This window comes from Schistocerca cancellata, chromosome 6 (assembly GCF_023864275.1).
Source record: "Schistocerca cancellata isolate TAMUIC-IGC-003103 chromosome 6, iqSchCanc2.1, whole genome shotgun sequence".
Taxonomy (NCBI): domain Eukaryota; kingdom Metazoa; phylum Arthropoda; class Insecta; order Orthoptera; family Acrididae; genus Schistocerca; species Schistocerca cancellata.
The window spans coordinates 433,939,567-433,963,710 of record NC_064631.1 but is presented as its reverse complement, the minus strand read 5'-3'; the positions used below and the strand labels follow the sequence as shown (position 1 = coordinate 433,963,710).

At 39.6% G+C, this 24,144-nt stretch overlaps 1 protein-coding gene across 1 annotated transcript in view; it reads left to right on the top strand.

The window, feature by feature from the left end:
- LOC126088118 (nuclear pore membrane glycoprotein 210) overlaps window positions 1–24,144 on the top strand; it is a 241,665-nt gene that overhangs the window by 66,883 nt on the left and 150,638 nt on the right. The window contains exon 5 of the mRNA XM_049906217.1: window positions 8,037–8,335. Within this exon, the coding sequence (XP_049762174.1) occupies window positions 8,037–8,335 (299 nt within the window). The remainder of the gene's footprint in view (window positions 1–8,036; window positions 8,336–24,144) is intronic.

The window sequence follows — 24,144 nt, the reverse complement described above, 5'->3', positions numbered from 1 at the left end:
ACTGTTTTCACATTGCAGTAAGTAAACTTTAATATTGTTAACAATTATTTTTAAATAAAGTAAAAGAAAACATAAAATAAAAACAGAAAACACTGTTCATTATTTTTTGACATGTAGTGGCAACATGTAATAGCTCACAGAAGGGAAATGGGAAATCCATTTACCATTAGTTTTAATACCTCACAAAGGTGCCGTGGTGATATAAGTACCACCATAGTTTTTGGTTCTAAATCATAAAAATTATTTAAAAAAATATATAGTCAGTTGATCACGATTCTAATACGTTAGCAAAAAAATAATCTTTGCTACAAAAAATGTGCCCGCAAAATGGTTACTGTGAGCTTTTGAACTGCTGTAGGGATTCTGATCTGGTTTTGACTAATAGACACACTGATTAACAAGGAAGGATTTTATATATAATCTTTGTATATATAAAATGAAAATGCTTGTGTCTGTATATGCAGGTTAATCTCTCTAACTGCTGAGGAAGATTTTTGTATATAAATTATTAATATTGTATATAAATTGTCTGAATTATGATGATATAAGGAGAAGATGTGAAAACGTGCCATTACTGCCTAGTGAACAGCTGCTGTAACTCAAGGCAGCAGCAGTGCCTCGAGAATACAGTAAGCGGGATCTAATTGATGTCTGGCATGGTGGTCTAACAGTAGAGTGAGTGGTTGGAAACCTTAAGGTCATGAGATCGAATCCCGAATGGATCACTCTTTTTCACTCTGCCTTCTAACCTAGCATTCACCATTCAGTGATATGGAAATAGGCACTCTGAATTATGATGTCAACTTCAGGCTGCCAGTTTCTGCTCACCTGAGAACAGCAGTTCCAATTCACACTCTTAATTCACTGCAGATTCTTCAAACAGCCATTGTAAATCATGAGGTGCCTTTGTGATAAGGAATTATTTGGTCGAAAATAATGGTCTCATGAGACAGTTAAGGGGGCATTGCTGTGTTTTTCAGTGAGAAATTTCATTTCCCATACCCCAGAAACTGCAGTCACAATAAATACTCATACAAAGGTAACAAAATGCACTCTAAACCTTATACCAAGTGAATGCTGGAACGGAGACTGAAGACTAAATCACCTCTCCCGTTCGTTCTTCTGAGTTACTTTAACACACAAAATGTTCTTAGGACTCCTTCTCTTCCAGCCGGAGGGTAAGAATCATTGAGAGTCTTATTCATTCTGAAGACACATCCGTATTCAGTATCAGGCACATCACTCATTTAAGCACATACTTTAGGATTGTTCTGCACTTTTGTTACTTGGGACTGTTCCACACTTTTGACCATCATTATGCTCTACATCTGTTTGAATTAGATTCTGCTCTTCACACACACAATTGTTTCCCCATGTGGATTCACACTCGCCATTCTCAGAAAGTAAGCTTCTGAAATTAATGCTGGACAGAGCTAACTGGTTGTACTATGTCTGGGTTACTAAGATGTGACCCAACCAGGGCTGGATGGGTCACTTCTTCAGCATGATTGTAGTACTCTAGTACATTTATACCAAAGTTGTCAGGGTGATTTGGTTGGCACCTTGTGCTTTGTAGAACAATGATTGCCACTGAATGATCACAGGCAGGCAGGTGGCACTCCTAAGGCACAAGTGCAGACCAGTGACAGAAACCTGCACAGTGTTTCAGTTTTCAAAGAAAAAAATGAGATGAATTATTAAGAAGACCAAACAACAGTGATGGCAGGAGTTCCTGAACTCATGAAGCAGATAAAATTTTTCTGAAAAGTTTGGAAAGTTGTCAAGAGAATCCCAGCTCACTATCTGGGTTGCCAATATGAGCTTCACTTCACTTGAACAGGGGAATCTTAACACAAGCACTACAGACATTTCTAAACAATATTAGAACATTATGCTAATGTAACCATCATAATTAGCATGGCTTCTGCCTTTTACCTCAGCATTGAGGCCAGAAGAAGAGCAATTGACATTTAATTTCCAATAATGACATAGAATACAATCACCCTTTCTCCATGTGAGAGCTAGAGCCCACTCTGTCTAGTGCTCTGGCCACCGGAACTACTACTCCACATACTTTTCTTATTAGATTGTGTATACAGTAAAAATTCAATTTTTATGGAGGGAGGCAATCTCCATCTACCCACTGAAAACTTGTAAGGGCCTTACATGTCTAATAATAAGCATCTGTAAGATCACATGGTGAGCCACCTGTTAACCTACCATGTAGAAACCAAGAAGCTCATTAGTTGTTTCGAAAGTGGAGGACTATCAATACCCTCAGCCTGATGGAGGCAATTGTATAGCTGGCTATCCTACATGGGTAACAGTTAGTAGGTGTTTCCTTTGACAGAGAGAAAGTGTGGGACATGAAAGTGTTTGATACACTGGTGTGTGGTATGAAAGTGTGTGATACTACTTTCATGCTTAATATCTTACACGGGCGCATGTGGGCACTATATATTAAATTTCTCATATTTATACTGTTCATCATTTCTAAACTTTTATTTTCCAATACCTCACTGCTTATGACTTGTTTCAGGCAGCAGAACAGTGCTCCTAGAAGTTCTGTATTAAGTGTCACTTTATTTGCAGTGGAATAACATTCACAGTTATGAACCTCGTATTGTGCTCACTATTCATTAATGCTGACTCCAGTTTTTTGCTCCATGTCTAAAAATACAGGAGGGTGGAGGAGTGAGCTCATTGGGTAGCAGTTTTAAGTTATGTTAGGAGAAAAGAGATTTAATCTACCTAGACACCAAATGAGGGAAACTCATGTGAATATTAAACATTTGACGAGATGTCTGGTACCCATTTTAGGAAGTGGATTAACAGTTTATGCTGCACTTGAAGGCAAGAGGGCTAACCTCATGGTGCATCATTCATTCAACCTACTGGGTGTCCACTACTGCTTACTTCCCAGTGTTGCTCTCTGCATAAAGTATATAATGGAACGCACTTTCACAAAGTTTTCGAAGAGGTCTGTAGTAAAATTATTGAAATGAGAGATCAACATATTTTGGGTATGGCACTAAGAAGGGAACTAAATCGGCTGTTGCATGGATTTCCTAAATCTACACCATACCATCATGTGGAAATGAGTGGATAATACTTGTTTTGCTTCTAAAGCATCTATTCAAAAGTCTTTGCCATATCAGAAGCCCTGAATCTCTCTCAATAAAGTTCAGAGAGACTTTCAAGTGGTGTTATGAAAGATTAACAATGGAGCATTTGGAGAAAACCTTGGTGCTATTAAAGAGGGCAGACAGAATTAACAAAAAAGAAATCCCAAATTGTCTATACCACCTTCGCAAGCAGGGAATTCATTGAACGCATACTCTGCCTAATCTGTGATACATGATGTTGCTGTAGAAGTAGCTCTGTTTCATACATTGTGCTGCAGTCATTATGTTGTCAGCCCAAAGCTGTTCCACCAATGAAGGGATAATGATACTTCACATACTAAAACTGCTGTGATGCATCCCTCCCACAAGACGAAGTACGTTGTGCTGTTATTGATGGATTGTGGCATCTGCTCATCAATGAATGATGAACCTTAATCTCAATCATCGCTCATGACTTTACGAGCTCTATGTCGTAAAGTGGTGTATAATGCATCATGTGAATAACAATGTTGCACCTATTCCATGATTTTTATTCATGGCTCGTTGTGTGTCATTTTATACCAACACTGTTGAAATGAAGTTTCAAGTATGGAAATGAATTTAACACAAATGCTGATCACTTGCAAACATCACCTTTTTATGATACTAGTGATGAACTGGCTTTTCAGAAATGAGTATGATAATGTGATTATAAATAAGGTGAGTGATACCACTATAACATTCTACTTGCTAGCTGTGTGGGGAGTCTTAGAGAAATCGAGTTTGTCATTCCCAGTATCTGTCAAAAAACGCAATTTTAAACTTAACAGAAAATTGCAGAAGGTGGCAAACATGCTCTTCTTAAAGAGGCATATGATATTACTTATATTACCTGCAGATGCAGCACCTGCACCAAATGTGTGCATATTGCTTAACTTCATGTACTGTCTCAGGAGTGTGGAATGGAATATTATCTGTTTTTTCATGTTTTCCATGAAGAAATGTCAAAGTACTTTTTCTATTAGATAATATGTAAACAAATTGCTGTAGGACTATTTTTGTGGCACATGTAATGTTTTTTATTCATCTTCTCTAATGTTTGCGCTGTGCTTTGCATTTTTGTGGCATTTTGTCGTACTGTTCTTTTTGAATGTGAGAAAAGCAACAATACGTGTCTTGACCACTACCATTAATTCAGAGATAATGAAAGAAAGGTATGGAATCTATTGAATAACATGCATGGTGTGAGTTGCGCTGTGAAAAATGGACAGCTACAAGTTGTTACCAAAAATCTTGAAAAGTTCTTGACCAATTAACTTCAGATTTTGACAGGATACTCTAATAAATGTTTGGACAGACATAGGCTACGCATTTTTAAAATGTATGTGGTTTATAAGTATATACAAACTAAAAAAATGCAAAAGGTTGCTGACAAAAATCTCAGAAAGTTCTTGATGAAATTGCCAAAAATTTTTACGCGATACTCTAACAAATGCACAATGGACACACACACACACACACACACACACACACACACACCATCTAAAAGAGGAGCATTGTTAACAAAATTCTCCAAAAGTTCTTGACTGAATTACTTCAGATTTTGGACTTTTCATGATACTCTAATAAATATTCAGGCAGACATATTCTGCAAATTTTTAATATATATGGTCTATAAATATATACTACATAAAAGGGAAACGTAGTTAGAAAAAAATTCGAAATGTTCCTGACCCATTTACTTCAAATTTTTACAGTACCCTAATATACATTCGGATGACATAGATGACTTATTTTTAAATATGTGTGGTGTATGAAAACACATAAAAATGAAATTTTGTTCAACATTTTTAACAAACGTCTCAAATAGCTCATGACCAATTTACTTGAAATTTTTACACAATTCCCTAATAGATGTTTGGATGGACATAGGCTAACATTTTATATAAAGGGGAAAGATTTTTAAGAAAAATCTCGGTAAGTTCTTGGTTGATGCACTTCAGATTTTTACATGATACTCTAATAAACATTTGGTCAGACATAGGCTACATATTTTTAAATATATGTATTGTTGTTGTTGTTGTTGTTGTTGTGGTCTTCAGTCCAGAGACTGGTTTGATGCAGCTCTCCATGCTAATCTATCCTGTGCAAGCTTCATCATCTCCCAGTACCTACTGCAGCCTTGGTCTCCCTCTATGATATTTACCCTCCACATTGCCCTCCAATACTAAATTGGTGATCCCTTGATGTCTCAGAATATGTCCTACCAACCGATCCCTTCTTCTAGTCAAGTTGTACCACAAATTTCTCTTCTCCCCAATTCTATTCAACACCTCCTCATTAGTTATGTGGTCTACCCGTCTAATCTTCAGCATTCTTCTGTAGCAGCACATTTCAAAAGGTTCTGTTCTCTTCTTATCTAAACTATATGTATTATATAAAACATATATCTATATAAATATATAAAAATGAGTTAAACAGTGAAAAAGCCAGGATGGAATGTAACAATATTATGAAAAAGATAGTTGCTGTTCACCATACAGCAGAGGTGCTGAGTCTCAAATAGGCACAACAAAAAGACTGTCAGAAAATGAGCTGACAAGGTCTTTGTTGAAAATAGACCCCCCCCCCCCTCACCCCGCAGCTATGTGCAGGGGGGTTAGACGGAGGGCAAGGGAGGGTGGGTTGCGGAAAAGGAAGAGAGAAGTAAAAGGACTGAGGGTGCGTTGTTGGAATATAGGGCTATGTACTGCTGTTCCCATTCCGTTGCTACACAGCCCTGTATTCCACCAACACAGCCTCAGTCTTTTTACTTCTCTCCTTTACGGTTACGACCCCCCCCCCCCCCCTCTGCCCTCTGTCTAACCATCCAACTGAACCTAGCTGCCCTACCCTCCCTCCACATTGTTCCTGTATGCTCCCACAAGCAGCACTTTCCCGTCCCCCACCCCTACCCTGCTTTCCCTCCCACTCCCCACCCCAGCCTCCTCCTTATCCCCACCACCCAGCTGCATAACCCATACATGCTGCTGCTCACAGTCTGGCCGCAGCAGCCAGAGACTAAGGTCTGTGTGTGTGTGTGTGTGTGTGTGTGTGTGTGTGTGTGTGTGTGTGTGTGTGCGCGCTCGCGCATGTGCATGATGACTATTTTTGATGAAGACCTCGTTGGCCAAAAGCTCATTTTCTGACAGTCTTTTTGTTGTGCCTGTCTGTAACTCAGCATCTCCACTATATGGTGAGTAGCAACTATCCTTTCACAATATTGTTATAAAAATAAGTTGTTGTTTAACATCATTACCGAAAATCTTGAAAAGTTCTTGATCAATTTACTTCACTTTTTCACGTGATGCTCTAATAAACATTTGGACAGATACAGGCTGTATATGTTTTTAAATTATATAGGTAGACACACACTCACTGTATAAAGACAATGTTGTTACCAAAAATTTTGAGAAGTATTAGACCAATTTACTTCAAATTTTTCACAATACTCTAATAAACTTTCGATGGTCAAAGACCATACATTTTTTTCATTATATGTGGTATACAAATATGTATGTAATACATAAAGGGGAAACGTTGTTACTAAAAATCTCAGAAAGTTTTTCATTGTTTTACTTCAAATTGTTACACGATACTCTACTAACATTCAGATGGACATAGGCTAGGCTATATATATATATTTTTAAACAACAGTGTGTAGACTTTCTGTTAAAACTGACTGCAGAAAGAAATTTCTGTGATGTGAAAATGTGCAGTTTCGCTTTCTTTCTCACTGTCAGTTTTAACTTGGATAGCAGGTCATTTAGACCATTATACGAATTGGTTCTTGCACATACATTCTTTCTCCTTGTATATAATTTTAAACAAAATTATATACACATCAGTGTTCTGGTTTTTTTTTTTTTTTTTCGTCAGAGTCAGTTAAGAGGAAAGAGGCATATTTTATTTGTTACTTTTTGACTCATAATAATAATAATATCGCTATAGAATGTGAATCATCCGAAACTTTGCAGTTCTAACTGTTCACAAATTAAACAAAGAAACACTGTAATTGAAGTTACTACCCTCGAAGCAGAAGGGGGGGTCTCTCCTGTATCCCTTATATTAATGATCTGAACTGATCTATCCTTTCATTTAAAGTGACTTCATTTCCCAGTTGAGATCTTGCTTTAAATAACAATAAACAAGGTAGAATGTTGGCGAGAAAGGGGGAGAGTGATATGGACAGAGAGGGGGAGGGGAGAAAATAGATGGAGAGAGGGTGAAGGAGAAGATAGGTAGAGAGGGGTGTAGAGGAGATGGAGAAAGGCTTGTTTTTTGTGGGAGGGAGGAAGAAATGGATAATGTTTGAGGGAAGGGGGGAGGATATGGAGAATGACAAAAGGGGGGGGGGAGATGGACAGGAGGAGATGGACAAAGGGAGAGGGGATGAGGAGATTATGACCTATATACAAGTCCCTTACACATTTTGCAGTTGCGAAGCATTGTCAGGTTTGCTAGTAACTATTATAAACGTATGTAATACCATTCAAGATGAGTCTTGTTTACATGGTGAGTAAAAAATCTGTAGTAAGAGCCACGTCACAGGTTTTATGTAGTACCAAATTATTGCATACATTTGTTAGATATGTTATATACTATTACAACATACATTAAGGATAACAGATTATTCATTGTGTGAAATTTGTTGTTATGGTGTCCATAGCATTACAGGTGATCTCTGCTGATGAATATAATTGCAAATCTAGTTTATAGCTTTGCTTGTATTTTGTATTGTGTTCAGTTGTTTCCATAGAGATTCAATGATCTTCTGTGTGTAGGTAGATAGGTGAATGCTCTCTTGACCAAGAACATATTTTTAGTTTTATGAAGCATTATTGCACATTGCAAAAATGGAGTAAACATAGAATAACTGCATTTTTTCCGTAGATTCAGCATGGTAAACTTGAAGAAATAATAAATTCACAGCAGTATTATTTGGAGATGGAGGATCATAGCATTGCTTCATTAGATAAGAGGACAAATATTGTGACAGGAAAAAAACTAGGAAAGACTAAAGTGTTGCTACATGACCGCAATGTGAATGAGAAAGAGACTGGTATAAAGATACCAAGTGCAAGTTTGACCGTAGCAAGTCCTGCTTACATCAAGCTGGACATTTTACCTCATCACAACTGGGCAGTTATAGTAGAGGATTACTATGAAATTGTAGTTGAGGTGTATGACAAGTAAGTTAATTTCTCACTCTCATATATCATTTATTTTCATAATATTTTCTTTAATATATGAATGGAGGAAAGGGGCTTACAGGCGCTCAATGGCGAGGTTATCAGTGCTTATATGAAAGTTGCCTAATTTGATGCCTTTCAAGCTTTTTTACTTTATTATGTGATAAAATAAGAACAGAATCTGAATGGTTGCTATGTATGTTTTTTCGAAAATGCGGAACATGATAACAGAAAGTCACTGTTAACTCTGTGGACTTGTGGTTCAGTCTGAAACAAACAACAGACTTACATAAATGGATATTCTCATTTCCAATAATGCTGATTACAATGTAATGACTATGACTTTAGGCAGATAGCTGTAATCAGGGTGCTAGTGGTTTTCACATATTTCTACAACTTTAGTTATTCCTTGCTGATTGCAGTTCCAGGATAATGTGAAAGAAAGTGTCACCAGCTGGTTATAAGTACAAAAGTGGTGCCAGAAACTGCTTCTGTGCTACTGTGAGTGAGCAGTAGAGGGAGTTTTTATATTCTGGTGAAAGGGTCATCAATATAAGCTCATAAGATGTGAGGGAAGAAATTACAATACCTATAAATATGAAAGAAAATTAAAATTTTGCCTTAATAGCAACTTCTTGTGCAAAATGTATTTTTATGTAGCTTCAGGAAATCCCTTCAACTTTCATAGTTCATATGACAAGCTCAAGCCCACTTCTGATGATGCTGGAAGGTGAGCCTTGACTCTTGGACCCAGCGGTGAAGTGCTGTAGTAGGTCACCAGCAGCTGCTTTACGGTGAGTAGCAGACAGGCACAACAGAAAGACTGTTGTTACACATTGAGCTTTCGGTCAAAGCCTTCTGCAGAAAGGAAACGAAAAACACAGACACATGGACACAAGCAAGCACACCTCACACACACGGCTGCTATTTCCAGCTGCTCTGTCCAGAATGTGATACTTTTTGCATTGACTGGAAGCAGCAGTCCAGAGTGAGGAGGGGAAGTAGGAGGGATACCAGGAAACGGATGGGAGGAGAGGAGTCAGTGCTGCCTGGCAGAGTGGGCAGGAATTAGGTGGCAGGACAAGGCTGCCAGGCACAGCATCAGGTGGCTGGAGGGGGAAGGGAAGGAGAGGGGGGAGGAAATGGAAAAGGAGTGGGGCATGAAGGGGAAAAGACTGGTGGGTGTGTTGGCAGAGAGCTGCACTCAGTGAGGGTGAGGGGATGTGTGTGATAGGACTGCTGTTGTTTACTATATACATTAATGATTTGGCAGACAGGGTGGGCAGCAGTCTGCGGTTGTTTGCTGATGATGCTGTGGTGTATGGTAATGTGTCGAAGTTGAATAGCTGTAGGAAGATACAAGACGACTTAGACAAAATTTCCTGTTGGTGTGATGAATGGCAGCTGGCTCTAAATGTGGAAAAATGGAACTTAATGCAGATGAGTAGGAACAACAGAGCTGTAGTTTTCAGATACAGTATTACTAGTGTCTGGTGTGACACAGTTTAAGTATTGAAATATCTGGGTGTTTTTTCCCTGAGTCTTCTGACTGGTTTGATGCGGCCCGCTATGAATTCCTCTCCTGTGCTGACCTTTTCATCTCAGAGTTGTAACCTACTTCCTCAATTATTTGCTGGATGTATTCCAAGCTCTGGCTTCCTCTACAGTTTTTGCAGTCATTCCCTCATGTCTTAACAGATGTCCTATCATCCTGTCCCTTCTCCTTATCAGTGTTTTCCACATATTCCTTTCCTCTCCGATTCTGTCCAGAACCTTCTCGTTCCTTACCTTATCAGTTCACCTAATTTTCAACATTTGTCTGTAGCACCACATCTCAAATGCTTAGATTCTCTTCTGTTCCGGTTTTCCCAGTCCACGTTTCACTACCATACAATTCTGTACTCCAGATGTACATTATCAGAAATTTCTTTCTCAAATTAAGGCCGATATTTGATATTAGTAGATTGGTCTTGGTCAGGAATGCCCTTTTTGCCATTGCTAGTCTGCTTTTGACGTCCTCCTTGCTCCATCCGTCATTGGGTATTTTACTGCCTAGGCAGCAGAATTCCTTAACTCCATCTGCTTCATGACCATCAATCTTGATGTTAAGTAGCTCGCTGTTGTCATTTCTACTACTTCTCATTACCTTTGCCTTCCTTCAATTTACTCTCAATCCATCCTCTGTACTCATTAAATTGTTCATTCCGTTCAGCAGATTATGTAATTCTTCTTTACTTTCACTCGAGATAGCAATGTCATCAGCAAATCATATCGTTGATATCCTTTCACCTTGAATTTTAATTCCACTCCTGAACCCTTCTTTTATTTCCATCATTGCTTTCTCGATGTACAGTTTGAACAGTAAGAGCAAAAGGCTGCGTCCTTGTCTTACAGCCTTTTTAATATGAGCACTTTTTTCTTGGTCGTCCACTCTTATTATTCTCTCTTGGCTGTTGCACATATTGTATATGATCCTTCTTTCCCTATAGCTTACCCCTACTTTTTTCAGAATTTCGAAACTTTTGCACCATTTTACATTGTCGAACACTTTTTCCAGGCTGACAAGTCCTACGAAAATGTCTTGATTTTACTTCTGTCTTGCTTCCATTATTAACCACAATGTCAGAATTGCCTCTCTCGTGCCTTTACCTTTCCTATATCCAAACTGATCGTCATCTAGTGCATCCTCAATTTTCTTTTCCATTATTCTGTATATTATTCTTGTAAGTGACTCAGCTGCATGAGCCATTAAGTTGATTATGCGATAATTCTTGCACTTGTCAGCTCTTGCTGTCTTCGGAATTGTGTGGATGATTCTTTTCCGAAAGTCAGATTGTATTTGTCCAAACTCATACATTCTACACACCGACATGAATAGTCGTCTTGTTGCCACTTCCCCCAATGATAAGTCCTCCAAAGCTCTCTTAACTTCTGATTCTAATACTGGATCTCCTCTCTCTTCTAGATCAACTCCTGTTTCTTCATCTATCATGTCAGACAAATCTTCTCCGTCATAGGCTTTCAGTGTATTATTTCCACCTATCCGCTCTCTCCTCTGCATTTAACAGTGGAATTCCCATTGCACTCTTAATGTTATCACCCTTGCTTTTAATGTCACAGAAGGGACAATCATTTCTTTTTCGATGTCTTCACATTTTTCCTACAGCCATTTCATCTTAGCTTCCCTGCACTTCCTGTTTATTTCATTCCTCAGCGACTTGTATTTCCTGAGTTTCCTGGAACATTTTTGTACTTCCTCCTTTCATCGATGTATTGAAGTATTTCTTCTGTTACCCATGGTTTCTTCGCAGTTACCTTCTTTGTACCTATGTTTTCCTTCCCAACTTTTGTGCTGGTCCTTTTCAGAGATGTCCATTCCTCTTCAACTGTACTGCTTACTGAGCTATTCCTCATTGCTGTATCTATAGCTTTAGAGAATTTCATCCGTATCTTGTCATTCCTTAGGTACTTCCGTATCCCACTTCTTTGCGTATTGATTCTTCCTGACTAATGTCTTTAAACTTCAGCCTACTCTTCAACACTACTATATTGTGATCTGAGTCTATATCTGATCCTGGGTATGCCTTACAATCCAGTATCTAATTTCGGAATCTCTGTCTGGCCATGATATAATTTAACTGAAATCTTCCCATATCACCCGGGCTTTTTCCAAGTGTAACTCCTCCTCCTGTGATTCTTGAACAGAGTATTCACTGTTACTTGCTGAAACTTGTTACAGAACTCAATTAGTCTTCTCCTTTCTCATTCCTTGTCCCAAGCCAATATTCTCCTGTAATCTTTTCTTCTACTACTTCCCCTACAACTGCATTCCAGTCCCCCCACGACTATTAGATTTTCATCCCCCCTTTACATACTGTATTACTCATCCAATATCCTCATACACTTTCTCTGTCTCTTCATCTTCAGCTTGTGACATTGCCATGTGTATCAAAAACCATTGTTGTCGGTGTTGGTTTGCTGTTGATTCTGATAGGAACAACCCTGTCACTAAACTGTTCACAGTAACACACTCTCTGCCCTCCCTTCCTATTCATAATGAATCCTACTCCTGTTATACCTTTTTCCACTGCTGATGACCTCATCTGACCAGAATCCTTGTCTTCTTTCCACTTCACTTCACTGACCCCTACTATATCTAGATGGAGCCTTTGCATTTCTCTTTTAAGATTTTCTAGTTTTCCCTACCACATTCAAGCTTCTGACATTCCACACCCCAACTCGTAGACTGTTATCCTTTCGTTGACTATTTAATCTTTTTCTCATGGGTAACCTCCCCCTTGGCAGTCCCCTCCTGGAGATCTGAATGGGGGCTATTCTGGAATCTTTTGCCAATGGAGAGATCATCATGACATTTCTTCAAATACAGGCCACATGTTCTGTGGATACACATTATGTGTCATTAATGCACTGGTGTCCATTGCCTTCTGCATCCTCGTGCCATTGATCATTGCTGATTCCTCCGCCTTTAGGGCCAATTTCCCACCCCTAGGACAAAAAAGAGAGTGTCCTGAACCTCTGTCTGCTCCTCAACCCTGTTTGGCAAGGCCTTTGGCAGAATGGGGTGACTTCTTATGCCGAAAGTCTAAAAACTATCAATGCTAAAACTGTGGTAGGGAAGGCAAAATGGTTGACTGTGGTTTTTTGGGACAATTTTAGGATTGGTTCACCTGTAAAGGAGACCACAAATAGGACACAGGTGTGACCTATTCTTGAGTACTGCTTGAGTGTTTGGGCTCTGTACCAGGATGGATTGAAGGAAGACATTGAAGCAATTGAGAGGAGGGCTGCTGGATTTGTTACCAGTAGGTACCAGTAGGTTTGAACAGAATGTAAGTGTTTTATGGAGATGCTCTGGGAACTCAAATGGGTATCCCTGGAGGGAAGGCGGTGTTCTTTTAGGAAAACACTATTAAGAAAATTTAGAGAACTGGCATTTGAAGCTGACTGCCAAATAATTTTAGCACCCGTCAACTTACATCACATGTAAGGACCTCAAAGATAAGATACAAGAAATTAGGGCTCATACAGAGGTGTACAGATGGTCTTTTTTCCCTCGCTCTATTTTGCAAGGGGAACAGGAGGGGAAGTGACGAGTAGTGGCACAGGGTATACCCCCACTGCGCACCCTTATGGTGGATTGCGGAGTATCATGTAGATGTAGATGAGGTGATAGGACAGGAGGTGGAAACTGTTGGTTGGAAAGTGTGGGGATAGTAGGTTACCCCTAGGGTTGAGGCTGGGGTGATTTTTGGAGCAGAGAATGTGTTGTAAGGATAATAAGATGGGAGTTGCAACAGATTCCTCTGCTCCCGAAATCATCCTGGCCTCAACTGTCTGCACACCCTCCACCCAACTGGTTCCACCACCTCTGTCCTGTAACCTCCTCCAGTCCATGTTCCCTCAGCCGCATTGTGTGTCACACTTTGCCAGTGCACCCAAAAGTCTTTTCTCCTTCTCTGCTCCTTCCCCCCCCCCCCCCCCCCCCCCCCAATCCCTCCTCACCTGCCCCCTTTTCCACAGTCTCCCAATGCTGGGCCTGGTGGAATTGTCCTGCCACTTAGTCCCTGCACAGTCCGCCAGGCAGCGCTGGCTCCTCTCTCCACATGCTAGCCCTTCCACTTTCCCACCCCCATTCCAGAGTGCTGCTTTCGTTCAATGTAAAAGTTGCATTCTGGCCAGTGTGACCCAGAGGTAGTCGTCATGTTTGCATGAGGTGTGCTTGTTTGTGTGAATGGTTTTCATTTTCTTTCTGAAGAAGACTTTGGCCAAAAGCTCAATGTATAATAATCTTTTCATTGTGCCTGTCTACATTATCGTTGTGGCGAGTAGCTAATTGCAAACTAGCTGTGGAAGAACTAAGGAAACAGTTCAATCCTCTGCTATCATGCTGACTAAACTTCGAGGGCCAAGGACTGTATAAGATGACATCATGGCCAATGACCCATTTACATCCATGGTTATTTTGTATCAGTTTCACATTATGGAAAGACAAAATTAATAAGAGACATAAAACAAGACAGAAGCAACAAAAAAAAAACCGTGCCAAATTTAAAAGAACTCAAAATCCCCAAGATTGACAAAATTTTACAAAGCTCGAAATTTGACATGAACTTCAATTTGAGATGCTTATTACCAGCTCCATGATCCAAAAAGATTCGGGTTAAATGCAAAAAACAAGACACAAGTAGTACCATCACTGGGAGATAGCAGTTGTAATGTCACTGATGACAGTGCAATTAAAGCAGGTTTACTATACACGGAAGATTGAAGTAAATATTCCAGAATATGAATCAAGAACAAACTGCCTCTGTGAATAACTTAAATGTAGATAGCCTCAGTGCTGCGAAACAGCTTAAATCACTTAATAAAGGCAAGGTCTCTGGTCCCAATTGTATGCCAGTTAGGTTCCTTTCAGAGTACACTTACACAATATCTTCATACTTAGCAATCATTTACAACCACTCACTCATTGAAAGATGTATACTTAAAGCCTGAAAAGTTGCAGAGGTCACACCAATACTCAAGAAAGGAAGAGCAATCTGCTAAATTATAGACCCATATCACTAATGTCGAATTGCAATAGGATTTTGGAACATATACGTGGGTTGGAACTTAAATAGTGGCAACTATTTATTCACAACCGATACAAAAGAGTTACATGTTTGCACCTGTTACTGTTCTTTGAAGTAGTCAGCAGCTTTGTGTAGAATCTGTTACCAGCAATGCGGAAGGCGTAGTATACCATTAGCAGAGCCTGTTCTGTTGATGGTGTGAATGGAGTAGTCTACTGCCTGTCGAATCTCTGGAACAGTTCTGAAGCGAATGGCACAAAGTGGTTCCTTCATCTTCACAATCAAATCAAAGTCACAAGGACTTAAGTCCGGGGTGTATGGTGGATGGTACGTTACTTCCCAGTCCCATCAGCTGAACAGAGCAGCCACAGCTTGCGCAGTATGTGCCCGCGAATTGTTGTGCAAAATGATGGGTGGGTTGCGCAGAAAGTGTCGCCACTTCTTTCACAAAGTTGGTCGCAGGTGATGCTCCAAAAACGAACAGTAATACTGTGCATTGACGGTCTGCCATGGAGTAACGTAATGCGTTAGGATAACACCATCACAGTCGTACACGCGAATCACCATAACTTTCACCATACTGGGGCTGTGACGCACTATCAACTATCAACCCATAATGATGCCATTCGTTGGATTGGCGTTTCAGTTTTGGCTCATACAACGTGGCCCGTGTCTCATCCAGTGTTACAACAGGGTGTATACGACCGGGACAACCGGAAGACCCGGGAAAAACCCAGGAATTTTTCCATCTGGGGGAAAACCGGGGAAAACCCGGGAATTGTTTAGAATTCTGGGAATTTTTCATTGTTTTAGTTTTCAGTTAAATTTTTGTGCTTTTGACTGGTAAGAACCAATACTCTAACAAAGGATATTATTGTATCCCGCTACTGCAGAATGATACTGTAGCAACAAAACATGAATGGGGGGGGGGGGGGGGGGGAATGCAAATAAAACTAAAATTGCAAAGGAAATGCACCGTATACAACAACAAAACAGTGCTCATACAAGCGTCTGCCAACAGTAAAGTGTGTAAAAGGCTTTAGGAACACTATGCAATGCTTTATAACAGCAAATTGCCTCTGATGAGCGTGATGTGACAACTGTTAAATTAGATTTGTTTGAGCAGTTGCAGGTGGGCTCTTGCACATGTGCAGTTGAGTCATGTGTGAGTAGTACCTCCTCCCACTTTTGGTTACGGAAGTGTGGCTGGGCGCCACTACTTAACATTGTCCCCGTTCGGAAATGTCATAGATCCGGGGCTGATGCACAGAGCAGTCTGTGGGGAGGTGGGTCGTCTCCACGTGACCTGAGTTTACGTTCAGTGATTTTGTTGTTTCCTCTTCGTTTATTGCTCTCACGTTAAATGATAACAAACGGATTTTTGTGGCCGGGAGCTATCAAATGAATTAAAATACATTCGCATAATTACGGCAGGCTAAAATATGTTAATAGTTTCAGATTTTATTTCCACCTTTAACAGTCAAGCATTCATCGCCTTACAGAACAATGAAGTTATTTTTGCTGGTTTGCTAAAGAGATTTGGCTTTTATTAATCCTTTCTACTGAGACAGTCGATTTATTTGAAAGGAAGTGTTTAATTTCACACTATTGGGTAGTTTCAACTGTTTGCTGCATTTCAAGTGCACGTATGGCATTAAGCTATAATAAAGAACCAAACATGAGTACTGATACTCCAAGAAAATTTACATACGGATGTGCATTTTAAACCGAATTATGCACTTTAGTATGGTGCGCAAAATCTCGACGCTCTTGAAGTATCCTTTGATGTCATGTTTCTTTTATGACATAATGTAAGATCTTTTAATGTACGAACATATGGGCTTCCTGCGTCATCGTAGCTGCACAAGCGTGGTGACGCCAGTTATCTGGCAACTGCTGACACGAACCTATTTCTAACAGGTCGCGGGAAAATATTGCGAATGATGGCTTGAAAAGCGTTACATTCAAAGCAGATTTCCTTTTATGCAACTTGAATTATGTGCGAGAATGTACGGTGAATTTCTTAAATCACAAAGCGTTTGACTCTCATTTAAAACTCAACTCTTCGAGGATGACCATTTAGAAGTATTTAAAGCCCAGAAGATGACACATTTGCGTCGTTACTAAAAATTTTACTGGCACATTTGTTGTGTGTGTATTAAAGTGCAACACCTGCAAAAAAGATCAACATTATATGTGAAAGCTTAGCTTCTCTTCCAACTTACTAATGTTAGAGACCAATATTATATGTGAATGCTATGTATATTAATTGAAGCCATTAACTTTTCTTATTTGTGTACTTACTTAAGAGTGATCTTGCTATTGGCTGACTATCACGTGCCCTATTGCTGTCATCAGGTGGCGAGATCACGTGAATGAGCTATGACGCTTACAAAAGCGCATCGCAATTTCAATTTCAATTTCAATGCTTCGGAAAGTGACATGCTTTATTTGGTGGAATTCAAATTTATACCTTCGTAATACGAAAATATGCAGCGTACATGTTGCTGCACATCAAAGGTCTTTCAAAACGTGTTTTTCCCCCTGAGTTTCGTTTTCTAAAGTGCCAGGAAATTCTACATTGGTATATAAAACCATAAACATTCAAAGGATTGACGACTTTTACAGTGCCGAGGAAGAGTATACTGTCACTTAACATGGAAAAAGTGTATTTTCATCCGGGAGAAAGTGTATTTTTAACCGGGAAATCCGGTAAAAATCCAAGAATTTTTTTTCCTTGTCCACGTATACACCCTGTACGCTGCAAGAAAGCCTCTCCTTCACGCTCATAGTGCTCCAAGTGCGTCTGAGCAGCGTCGTAACTCATCCATTTCTCCAATTTCATCAAGTCATGCGGATTCCATCGTGATGCGATTTTTCGCATGCCCAGGCATTCCTTTAGGGTGGAAAGCACAGTTGTATGTGCTAATCCGGTTTCGTGGGCTAGCTCATGAATCGTATGGCGTCGATCACTGTCCACTAATGTGGCAACAGCATGCACTTCTTCTTCAGAGATGCTAGGACGACCTGCCCGATGCATGTCTGCTACAGTTTGCTGACCTTCATTGAAGACTTTTACCCAACGTGCCACTGTTCTGTATGGCGATGTTGATTCCATGCACGCCTCTTGAAGACCTTGATGGCACTGTCGTGCTGTACGATCTCTGGCAGATTCAATCTTGATCCAACTCCGTTGTTCCTGTTTCGAAAACATAGTGACACTGTTATGTTAGAGCCTCGCTCACAAGTGACTGAGTTTCCCCTGATTGTGCGCACACCGATGATGTGGGATGGGCGAGGCCATTTGCTCAGAGGTAAGGTAGATATGTCAACAACGTGTGTTATCAGTGACAATAGTAGATTCCATTGTATAGTGTCTCCACAGCAGTGTTGCCACTATTTAAGTTGCAACTTATGTACTTTGTTACAACATTATGAATTACCTTGAAGAAAACGATTTATTGACAAATAGCAAACACATATTCAGAAAATATCTTTCTCTTGAAACTCACTCTTTATTGTCATGAAGTAAGGAGTGCCATCGACAGATGTTGATTACCTACTTTTATATTTGCAGGCAGTTTTTGACACCATTCCTCAAACACGACTTTAAATCAAATTGCATGCTTATTGAGTATCGTTTCAGTTATATGGATGGATTTTGTAAAAGTATTATGTGGCATACCACAAGAAATTGTTATAGGCCCTCTGCTGTTCCTCATCTGTGTAAATGATGTAGAAGACAGTCTGAGCAGCTCTCTTAGTTTGTTTGCATTTGATGCTGTCATTTACCATCTTGTAAAGTTATCAGATCAAAATCAGTTGCGAAGTGCTTTAGACGAGATATCTGTCTGGTGCGAAAAGAGGCAATTGACTCTAAATAACAAAAAGTGTGAAGTAATCAACATAAGCACTAAAAGGACTCCACTAAATTTCGGTTACCGGTACATGATAAATCACACAAATTTGAAGGCTGTAAATTCAAATGGATACTTAGGGATTTAAATTATGGATAACATAACTTCAAACGACCACATAGATAATATTGTGGGGAAGCAAACCAAAGACAGTGATATATTAACAAAACTCTTAGAAAATGCAACAAATCTACTAAAGATGTTGTCTACACTAATGTTCTCTGTCTTCTTCTGGAGTATTGCTGAGTGGTGTGGGATCAGCATCTCATAGGATCCTTGGAGGACATCTAAAAAGTTCAAAGAAGGGCAGCTGGTTTCATGTTATTGTGAAGTAGGGGAGAGAGTGGCACAGATATGATACGAGTATTGGAGGGGCAATTACTAAAACATAGACTTCTTCTTCTTCCTCCCCCCCCCCCTGCAGGTTCTTCTCATGAAATTTCAGTCATTAACTTTATCCTCCAAATGTGAAAGTACTTTATTGGTGCCCATTTATGTAGGGAAAAATGATCATAATAATAATAATAATAAAAAAAAAAAGAGATGTCAGAGTATGCACAGACAGATTTGTGTTCATTTTTCCTGCTCACTGTCCAATAGTGGAACAATAGAGAAATAGGTTGAAGGTGGTTCTTGAACCCTCTGCCATGCACTTGCAGTGTAATCATATTGATGAAGATGATGGTAGAAGCTTCACACACGACTAGGGCACTCTGTGGATGTCAAAACACGTATCTCCCAATGTGCACCCTTGGAAGTCAGCTAAATTCATGATTCACATAACAACACTATTTCCAACAAACTATGCCTTCAGTTGCCTAGTACCTATATTTGCCTTAACTTCCCCGATCCCCGTGGCATAAAGCCCTCATTATCTACATACTCAACATACACTATCATGTGATATTCAAAGGTGGTACAATTCGTTTATTTCTCGAATAGTTGGTATGACAAGCTCAAGCCTCCATCTGGTGGTGCTGAAAGTGGGTCTCGTCCCTAGGACCAGTGGCAGATCGGTGTAGTAGGTCATCGGCAGCTGCTACCCACAGTGCTGCCTAGGTGTGGTGCGTTCTCGTGTAGTCAGCATCCCAATCTGGGGGTGATCTCTCTCATGGCTGATGTGGCAAGCTGAAATGGTCCGCTGAGTACAAGACAGCCTGCTGGCAGTGACTTGTATATGCACAAGTGGATTGGTGGCTAGGAGGGTCTGAGTTCGAACTTCGGCTCATAAGGTAAGGTTGGACCCTCTACCAAGTGGCCCTTTCAAGATGACTGTGGAATGAAGTGACACCACACTGGAAGCCGACTCTGTGACGGACCCGTGCATGATGACTTGGTGATTTGATGATGATGGTGTGGCACCTCTTTTGTTAAGTTTAAGAATTTTTACATGGTTTTTATGGTTCTTTAGTTACATATAAGTGACAATAGTTAATTTTCAAGCACAGTGACTATGATTATGTAAGAGTAAGGAGAAATTAAATCGTAGAAATGTAATACAAACTAGGTCATAATGTTATGAGAATATTTTTTCACAGCTGATATATAAGTGACGAAACAATGTAGACTATTTTGTTAGATTTGCATTCATTCACATTCACATTGCTTTCCTTATAATTTGAAAGCAAAGTGTAATTCAAAGTCATGTGTATTGTTTATGCAGTCCCAGTCACAACTTAATTTCAAAAATATAGTGAGACAAGTGGCATATTTTAAAGAGGTTTTTGTGAAAGAGTATTGAGTTGGCTTCACTGATATTTAACTATACTGTATATCTGAAAAAGCAATTTGCAATTTTTTACATCATGTTAAAGAAGTTCAGTGATTTTCCTGATAGCTGGTATGGTTCAGTGAGCTTATTCAAATCCCAAAAACCGAAATCACAGAGAAAAAAAAATTTTTATTTAGTTAGAACAACCACTATTTATACATTTCATAGCAGATTTGTTGTTGTGTTGCTACCACAATTGTGACGTATACTACCTGCTGAAGTGTCCGTGGTTTTGGTAATTACCTGGGTACTGGCCAGCAGGCAGGCAGCAGTGACCATTGAGTGCATGGTGCAGTATTATGCTAGTGATTTGCTGGAAATGGCGCTCTTGAGAGATTCATGATAAATGCAAACTAAGTAAGGGGCCAGTGCCACAGAATACTCTGTAAAATGAAATTGGGATTTCATCTGGACCTGGCGACATATTTGTTTTCAACTCCTTCAGTTGCTTCTCTATGCCAGGGATTCTTATTTCTGTGTCCTCCGTGCAGGAGTCCATGTGACAATCAAATGATGGCAAGTTTGTATGATCCTGTGTCACTTCCATATAAGATCTTATGATGACTGTAAAACTGAATCCAGTTATCTGTAAAAATAAAATAAAATGTGATCAAGACTGTGAATTTTACTATTTATACAATATTGATAGTCAAATACAGTTTTGTAAGTTTTATGTCTATATTTGATGTTTTTCTTGTCAGTCCACAGTTGTCCAGCAGCTGAACTAGTGTGAGTTGAGTTTTTTCACTAGGTGTGCATTACAGAAGAATAGATTCAAATGCCTGTTCACATAACCAGACTGAATTATTATTTGGTTTCTGTGAATCATATATAGTGAATGCTCGGGTGATTTCTTTGAAAAGACCATCACCAATGTCCTAATTTATTTAAGCTCTTGATCTATCTGTAATAACCTTATTGTCAGTGAGATATTATATGCTAATCTTCCTTCTTGCATCAGAGATTAGATTGCACACAGTTTACTGTCAGAATGGACATTTGACTACATTAATAATTTTATCTTCTTTCTAATAAGGAAATAAAAGCTTCTGTCCCAGCTGGAAATGAGTGTGACTGCAAATAGCGATGTAACTCTTGCAGATACAGTTAAATCATGGTGTGAAGTAATGTGCACACCAGTAAAGAATTGCAGTGGTAACAAACCCGTTAGCTTTTTTGGGAATAAGCAGTATCCTTAGCACTGCCACCTTTCATGTAGAAGACAGGAAAGCTCTCTGAATAAAGTTTGTGCACCAGTACAGGCACTGTAAATCTGTTGGGTCTAGATACTAATGTGAAGCAGAAGATGATTCCCATGCTTACCAAATGCTGAGACAAAAGGAACTGCAGTCGGACTGATGAACATACAGTGAAATTATTCATCAAAACTTTATGTTTTGTAGATTAAAAATAAGAATGTCCTTTATTGTTGGATGGACAAAGGGGGATACAGTGTCTCAGAGGGTAAATGTGTAAGGAAGGATGAAAAAGATAGTCGATGCCTACATCAGTACATCATATGATTATAGTAACAATGGATATTGAGATCTCTCTATAAATATACCAGTAGTCCCATTCAAGTTTCAGTTCCTGAAATTACCTCAGGGCGGCTGAGTGCAAGTAGATCTTTTGGACTGTGTTAGCGTGACCTGAACATAGTTAAGTTCCTGAAGTTGTGCTGCGAAATTAGGTTAACCCTTCTAGAACTCCACTGAACCTTTGCGGCAGTCATTACACTCTTTCACAGCCTCGAATTGCGTTCCTTAATCCATGCACAGTCTTTTGGTAAAATCCGTGAGTTACATTTATCATCACATATTACCATCCCATCCGAATTTTGTTATCAACAGGGTGTTGATATGTGAGAATAAACATTGTCTTCTGAAAAGACTGCAAATATTGGTTAGCAATTTTACTTGATAAGGCCACCAGAGAACTATATTACAGGCAAACTGTTCAAAATGTGAGATTTTTTCTTAGTTTCATGAATTAGTTCAGATTGGCCAGTGAAATGCACCTATTATCTCTAAGATTGCAAACAGTCACTTTGTCACTGTGTCATCAGAGCCAAATGCTAAATTTGACTTGGAGGTTCTTCAACTTCCTATTTCAACAATATATCAGAGAACCTGAGCAAATTAGTCTGCTTCCAAACACTGCCTCACAGTCCTTTGGCAACAAAAGTCATAGAAAATATGCATGAACTATAACATTAATCAAAATGAAAGAGGAATGTCACCTTTGCAGTTGCTGCAACAGAAAAATTACAGAAGTATGGCAGATAGACAGGGCTACTATAAATGGTTCATTCATTTTTAGAGCTCTACAGGGTGGTCCATTGATTGTGACTGGGCCAGATATCTCACGAAATAAGCATCAAACGAAAAAACTACAAAGAATGAAACTTGTCACGCTTGAAGGGGGAAACCAGATGGCACTATGGTTGGCCCGCTAGATGGTGCTGCCATAGGTCAAATGGATATCAATTAAGTTTCTTTAAATAGGAACCCCCCATTTTTTATTACATATTCGTGTAGTACGTAAAGAAATACGAATGTTTTAGATGGAAAACTTTTTTCACTTTGTGATAGATGGCACTGTAATAGTCACAAACATATAAGTATGTGTTATCACATAACATCCTGCCAGTGCGGACAGTATTTGCTTTGTGATACATTACCCATGTTAAAATGGACCGTTTACCAATTGCAGAAAAGGTCAATATAATGTTGATGTATGGCTATTGTGATCAAAATGCCCAATGGGCCTGTGCTATGTATGCTGCTCTGTATCCTGGATGACATCATCCAAGTGTCCGGACCGTTCGCCGGATAGTTACGTTATTTAAGGAAACAGGAAGTGTTCAGCCACATGTGAAACATCAACCACGACCTGCAACAAATGATGATGTCCAAGTAGGTGTTGTGGCTGCTGTCGCGGCTAATCCGCACATCAGTAGCAGACAATTTGCGCGAGAATCGGGAATCTCAAAAATGTCGGTGTTGAGAAAGCTACATCAACATCGATTGCACCTGTACCATATTTCTATGCACCAGGAATTGCATGGCGACGACTTTGAACGTCGTGTACAGTTCTGCCACTGGGCACAAGAGAAATTACGGGAGGACGATGACAGATTTTTTGCACACATTCTATGTAGCGACGAAGCGTCATTCACCAACGTCGATAACATAAACCGGCATAATATGCACTATTGGGCAACGGAAAATCCACGATGGCTGCGACAAGTGGTACATCAGCGACCTTGGCGGTTTAATGTATGGTGCGGCATTATTTTATCATTGGCAATCTAAATAGTGCAATGTATGCTGATTTCCTACGTAATGTTCTACCGATGTTACTACAGATGTTTCACTGCATGACAGAATGGTAATGTACTTCCAACATGATGGATGTCCGGCACATAGCTCGTGTGCGGTTGAAGCAGTATTGAACAGCATATTTCGTGACAGGTGGATTGGTCGTTGAAGCACCATACCATGGCCCGCACGTTCACCGGATCTGATG